General features: G+C 36.3%; 1 protein-coding gene across 3 annotated transcripts; it reads right to left on the reverse strand.

Moving 5' to 3' along the window:
• Positions 1 to 313: 313 nt before the first annotated feature.
• On the reverse strand, positions 314 to 5777 carry LOC104094499 (ABSCISIC ACID-INSENSITIVE 5-like protein 2). Of its 3 annotated transcripts, XM_009600450.4 has the most exons (5): positions 5751 to 5777; positions 5496 to 5573; positions 4240 to 5303; positions 4090 to 4161; positions 314 to 989 (listed from the first exon to the last, which is right to left on the reverse strand). In XM_009600450.4, exons 3-5 carry the CDS (start codon positions 5056 to 5058, stop codon positions 909 to 911), a joined length of 972 nt encoding a protein of 323 aa, XP_009598745.1. In that variant the 5' UTR covers positions 5059 to 5303; positions 5496 to 5573; positions 5751 to 5777; the 3' UTR covers positions 314 to 908. The 3 variants fall into 3 exon arrangements, with proteins under 3 accessions (XP_009598745.1, XP_009598746.1, XP_009598744.1); XM_009600451.4 differs by lacking the exon at positions 5751 to 5777 and having other exon boundaries at positions 4018 to 4161; positions 5496 to 5728; XM_009600449.4 differs by lacking the exon at positions 5751 to 5777 and having other exon boundaries at positions 5496 to 5727.
• Positions 5778 to 6219: the final 442 nt, after the last annotated feature.

A 6219-nucleotide genomic window follows, 5' to 3' on the forward strand; every position in this document is an offset into this window, starting at 1 on the left:
TATTTGAAGACCATATATCCTGCAAACCAATTCAATATGCTGGCCATTTATGGAGTCAAGCAAGATGTACTAAGTAGGGAAACTCCATTTACAAAAAACAAAAAAAAAGGAAAAGAAAAGCTCCACCGCCATCTCATGCAGAGACAAGAACACTAGATAATTTCTTTTTTGCCGAAGTTTTGATGGACATAATTACTTGTGCAAGTAAGAGGTAAAAGACACTCAATGGAATAGTCGAGGTGCGTGCAAACTAACTCAACCACCATTTTTTATGAACCAAAAAGAAACGGAAAAAGCAAAGGCAGTCAGCATCTTTCAACTTACAAAATATTCAAAAATCCTAAGAGAGGTCCGATTTTGTTTTTTCGCCCATTAAAAAGTACAGAACAGAACAGAAACTTCAAGATCTCAAGTTTAAAAAGACTATTTCTCTAAAGAAGAATTCTGCGACATGTCCTATCTATGTGCCAAAATGCTCTTCTTATAGATGTCAGATATGCTATACCAGAGCATTCGAAGCAAAAGGAGTCTAAAGCACAAAAGGAAAGTGAGTCACTTGATCATTCAACAGAGACAGAGTCTAAGCTGTTTTGTGGGCTTTGTATCTACTAAATGATGACCCTAAACTATGTCCTCAAATTCTGGCTAACTGTAAAAACACATAATTCTACTTTGAAACTGAGAAAAAACTAAGAAAACCATGTTCTCTATATCCAAACTATTAAAATTTGCACAAAGGGAGACATTACATATCAAGGGGAGTACACACAGCCAAGGGAATCGCATCAACTAGGAATCACTAGAAGAGGTTCCCATTGAGCAAGAATAAGGAGAGGTGACAGAGTGCTACTAGCTGGTGAAATTTTCAACGACGTTAAAAACACCAATCATCTACATGAAGTTATATCTCAGATAGGGGCCGAACTTGTTCTGCGAAGCTGATACTTAGGCTCTGGAGGTGGCACGCTTGGTAAAATCTTCTCGATCTCCTGCAGATAAAAACCATACTTGATCAGGTAAAATGTGAAAATAATAGCTGACCATGTGGGAACCCAAGGGAGGCAAGTTTCTTCTGAAAATAGTCAAGAGACAACAAGTCAACTACAAAACAAGAACTACTTTGCTATTTGAAATAATGACAATTACAGTTTGCAATGTCAGCACTTATGATTTCTCCAAAAGCATTTGAAGGGGGGTAAACGCAATCCTAATTAACACAGAAAATAGTGGGATTGGACAAGCGTTAGTCTTACCTACACTTCTGACAAGTTGATTGTAACTAAGTAATGAGTTTTTTAATGACCAAGCATTCCATTGCAAATATCTAAAGCATTTCTTTTTGACATTATATGCATCTGGAAGCCACCTGCCAAACTTTCCACCAGTTACTAAGAATTTGAAAATCACGTCACTGTATGGGATTGGTTCAATTTGCTTAGGAATTCCTATAGTCAAACCAAAAGCATGAATACATTGAGAGACTGAAGGTAAGTCTTTTCTCTTTTTTATGTGGTTGTTTATTTTCTCTTTTGAGAATCCGTAACACAACAATATAAAATGAAGCAATGCAGCCATAAAATGAACTTCACAAGAGTTATTTGTTCGGATGTTCCTCATAAATTTTTTAAAGAAGAAAGTGTTTTCAAGATAAATTTGAAGTGCAGCAAGCTGCAAGAGATGGATAGCTAAGTAAAGATTAAATCTATCAGTTTCATGTATCATTTTTGTCTAGATGAAATTAAAAGTTCACTTCAGGTCGAAGATGAGGTAAAGCCTAGAACGTCTTCCCTAAAGGACTAGACAAGAGAAGAAGTTAAGTGCGTCTGAAGTTCTTCAGTCCTTCCAACCACGGCTCAGGAGTCGCCAACCTCATCGATTCTTCTCTAAATCAATGGTTCGACATTGACCAATGGAAATATTTACCATATCCTTCTACTTATGTGGCCAACCGAAAGCCAATGCCCTCAACGGGCAAGTGCTAAAATGAATTAGGTCCCTGCTAGCCCTCCCTCCCACAACCTGTCCCCTTGATTTCTCATAAGTCACGTTTTTTCATTGAAACATATACGGAATCAACTTCTAGAGTATGCGATAAATAAAAGAAACTATAAAAAAAGGCACTGAAGCAAGCATTTATGCAGTTGGATTTCTAGGAAAGTAACAATAACTACAAGCTAGAACCATATCCTTACAGTGTAGCTGGATATATAAAGCAGAATTACAAGATCTTATAGCAGCCAATAGAGCTTTCCTACTCAATACTTTCACATAGAAATATCAATCTTATGTGCATCTATGGGTGTTTTTACTTTCTGATTATCCTGACACATTAAATGTATCGTTAAACAGAGAAGTACCTTAAATTCTCACGGAGACCAACAAATAAAATAAATTAAAAACAGAAAAAGGGAATGAGAAACCCATTTTTATTACAGAAAAGAAAAGGATAGTGAAGAAAGTTGAGTACCTTCTAAAGTCTAATGTTTTCAATGGCCTTCTCTCATTTCAAATAGCTAATGGGCAGTTCAATAAAATGACACTAGATTATGAAATTTTGATAAGAGCAATTACATTTACTATAAGATGAGGTAAAGCCTAGAACGTCTTCCCTGAAGGACTAGACAAGAGAAGAAGCTAAGTGCGTCTGAATTTCTTCAGTCCTTAATTCAAACTACGGCTCAGTCGATTTTTCTCTAAATCAATGGTTCGACATTGAACTAGAAATGGAAAAATTTAACATATTCTTCTACTTATGAGGCCAACCGAACGTTGATGCCCTCGACGGGCAAGCGCTAAAATGAATTAAGTTCCTGCTAGCCTCCCTTCCACAACCTGTCTCCTTGATTTCTCATAAGTCATGTTTTTTCATTGAAACATATACGAAATCAACTTCTAGAGTATGCAATAAATAAAAGAAACTATAAAAAAGGGAAATGAAGCAAGAATTTATGCAGTTGGATTGTTAGGAAAGTAACAACAACTGCAATCTAGAACCATATCCTTAAGTGTAGCTGCAAACTAGTCAATACTTTCACATAGAAAGTAGTATGTTTACTTTCTGATTCTCCCGACACATTAAATGTATTGTTATTAAACAAAGAAGTAGCATAAAGCCTCACAGAGACCAACAAAATAAATCAAATTAAAAAAACCCAGCCTCACAGAGACCAACAAAATAAATCAAATTAAAAAAACCCATTTTTATTACAGAAAAGATAAGGATAGTGATGAAAGTTGAGGACCTTCTAAAGACTACTCCTGTTTCCAGTGGCCCTTCTCTCATTTCAAATAGCTAATGGGCAATTCAATAAAATGACACTATACTATGAAATTTAATAAGAGCAATTACATTTACTATAAGTTTGACGAAGATCCTTTTCCACACCTATAAATACTTAACTTTGACGTACTTTTATCACTAGACGACAATCACATGTTAATATAGGCTATGCGGATTTTAAATAGCTAATGGGGCAATTCAATAAATGATTCTGGATTATGAATTTTAATAAGAACAGTTACATTTATTATAAGTTTGACAAAGATCTATTTCACCTAACAATACTTAACTTTGACATACTTTTATCGCAAGACGACAAATCACTTGTTAATAGAAAAGCTATGTCTATTGATTAACCATCTGAAGGGGAAAAAAGGAGAAGGCATGGATTACCAGCTGTTCCTTCTGATCCATAAATAATTCTAAACATTTTGTTTCATTGTGAAGGAAAATATCAGGTCGAATTAAAGGTATAGTCAATGAACTTAGAGAAGTAAGAACTTCACAACATTCAACGAACAATAGACTATATTCAGCGAAAGATTCTTCCACACAAAAAGATTGATTATCACAAATAAAATCGAAATAAAGAGAATCTGTAACTGTGTGAACAAAATGATATTGCACCGACAAAATTTCCTCATATGTTATCTCATGTGTTTAGACTGTGTCTCATTTACTGCACATAGCCACTGCAAAATCATGCTAATGACGTGAAGGATGTGATTAAGACATACCTCGAAGATCACTAGAAGAAATGCAAATGAATACCGAGTTCATGCATGAATTATTTGATTTGCAAATCCTACCTTCTGTCTTTTAAGTCTCTCATTCTCCTCTTCAAGCCATGAAACCTTGTTCTCTAGTTCATGGGTGTAAGCCTGTTAATCAGAAGAGTAAAATTTCACGGGAACAAAGATGAATTATATCCCAAAAAAATGCAACATAAATCAACGCACCTGCTTCCTCGCTCGCGACCGAGCTGCAGATTCCCTATTTTTTATCATCCTCTTCTGCCTCCTTTCCACACTCTTTTCGATCACATCCTCTGGAGCAACCCGCTTTCTTCCAGACGTTTGTGTGTCTGATAATGTTCCCATTAGATGTGCTGGAGACATTGTCACCTGAGTTTCAGGATCCACAATTGGATTAGCAACAACAGGTAAAGGCTGTTGAACCGGATGGCCCGGCATAAACACTGGTAGAATATTCTGCTGCTGTTGTGCCGGTGCCTGATGCATAGCGGGGATTTGATAATGTGGCCACTGAGCTTGCTGTGTCAATGACATTGAATCAACCCCTATAAGTAAACCCGAAATTCTCGTGCCTTGGGTCGACTCTGCAATGATTCCAGCCTTGACCAAGAAATCCTCCAGAGTTATCTCGCCAAAAGTAAGTTGCCTCTCCTGACTTCTCTTATCAAAACTACTATCCCTTTTCTGCCCCTGCTGAATATCCTGCCATACCTCATCAACAGTCTTCTTGCTGAGATCCCCGGACATTGTAATGCTCGATGACTGTCGATGCAGAGAAATAGACCCGTGCTGCACTGCCCCGTAATCATTTCCCCCCAAGTCTTGACTAGCCTCAATGGTCCATACAGTTTTAAGAAGCTCATCAAGATTCATGCTGTTTAGTGGTTTCCCTAAATTCCCCAATTGATTCTGAACTTCATCAAGAGTGAGGCTGTAGAGTGATCCTTGCCTAGCCAAACCATTCGGCTTTGCTTCTTTTCCACCACCAACTCCCCCCTGAGATCCCATCCCATGAGTTAACATTCACCAGTATATCTATCTATCTATCTATCTGCCCACTCTCACCTGATCAATGAACCAATCCAGAAACCAGTTCCAAAACCCTCTATTCACCACACCAAAAACAAATGATTCACAACTAGCAATCAACCAATCCAGAAATCAATTTCAAACCCCTATATTAATCACACAAAGAACTAAAGCTCTAATCTTGAAATGTACAAAGCCCAATGATTCACAACGAAGGACGTTTTTTCCACAGAAGAACCCTATGAAGAAGAGATAAAAGGAAAAAATGACTCAAAACCATTTATCGTCCCCATCATGTAATAGCCATGCAACAGAGATTCAGAGGGAGAGATTTGGAAAAGGGCCACATATAACAGAAGGGGAAAACAGAGAAGAAGAAGAAGAAGAAAACAGATCAAGTGCAAGAAAAAGGTAGTGAAAGAACATCATACCAGAAAACTGAGAAGGGGAAGAATCACTGAGAATCCATTAGCTTGCATGCACCAACAAGTGAACAAAAACCCAGAAACCTCAGGAGAGAACAGATACAGTGAGTGAGTACTATAAATTAGAGGTAGACCCAATATCAATTTATATCCAAGACCATTACCAGAGAGGAAATCAAAGAATTAAAGAAATCAAAGTTTATTATTGACTCTTTTTTTTTCTGGCTTTATTTATGAACAGTTTTAGAGGTTCTGTTATACCTGAGAGCTGAGCTGAGCATGCAACCTTTTTTGTCCTCTTTTTGGTTAGACAGAAGGAAAAAATAAACTTGTAAACCAATCAGTGATTACTAGGTTCTGAATCTAGTTGTTAAAAAGTTAATGACATCCTTGTCCTTTCATAAATGCTTAAAACTAAGATTAATTACAAAAAAGAGAATTAAACTAAATAATCCGAAATAATTACATTCATATAATCACAGTTTTATTAGTTTAAAAGTTGAAATTGTTGATTGATTAATGCACATATAAATACAAAATACTATAAAAATAAAATTCAGTATAGTTATCTCAAAAAAGAAAAGAAAAGATTAGAGCACGATTCCCTTATTTAGAAGATTTAAAAAATTTGTCCCATCTGAACAGTCTTACTAAATACTAACAGCAATAATTGGAAGCTAGACCTATTTAAAGAAAATTGCTACATTGATTTGACAGGAGATGCTTAATA

Source organism: Nicotiana tomentosiformis, chromosome 10, assembly GCF_000390325.3.
Source record: "Nicotiana tomentosiformis chromosome 10, ASM39032v3, whole genome shotgun sequence".
NCBI classification, from domain to species: Eukaryota; Viridiplantae; Streptophyta; class Magnoliopsida; order Solanales; family Solanaceae; genus Nicotiana; species Nicotiana tomentosiformis.

Excerpts from the sequence above, each read along its gene's own strand:
- LOC104094499 (XM_009600450.4), bottom strand. The coding sequence starts at position 5,058 with ATGTTAACTCATGGGATGGGATCTCAGGGGGGAGTTGGTGGTGGAAAA. Across the intron at positions 4,162-4,239 it reads GGTCGCGAGCGAGGAAGCAG|GCTTACACCCATGAACTAGA; the intron begins GTGCGTTGATTT and ends TCTGATTAACAG. Across the intron at positions 990-4,089 it reads AGAGACTTAAAAGACAGAAG|GAGATCGAGAAGATTTTACC; the intron begins GTAGGATTTGCA and ends TTTTATCTGCAG.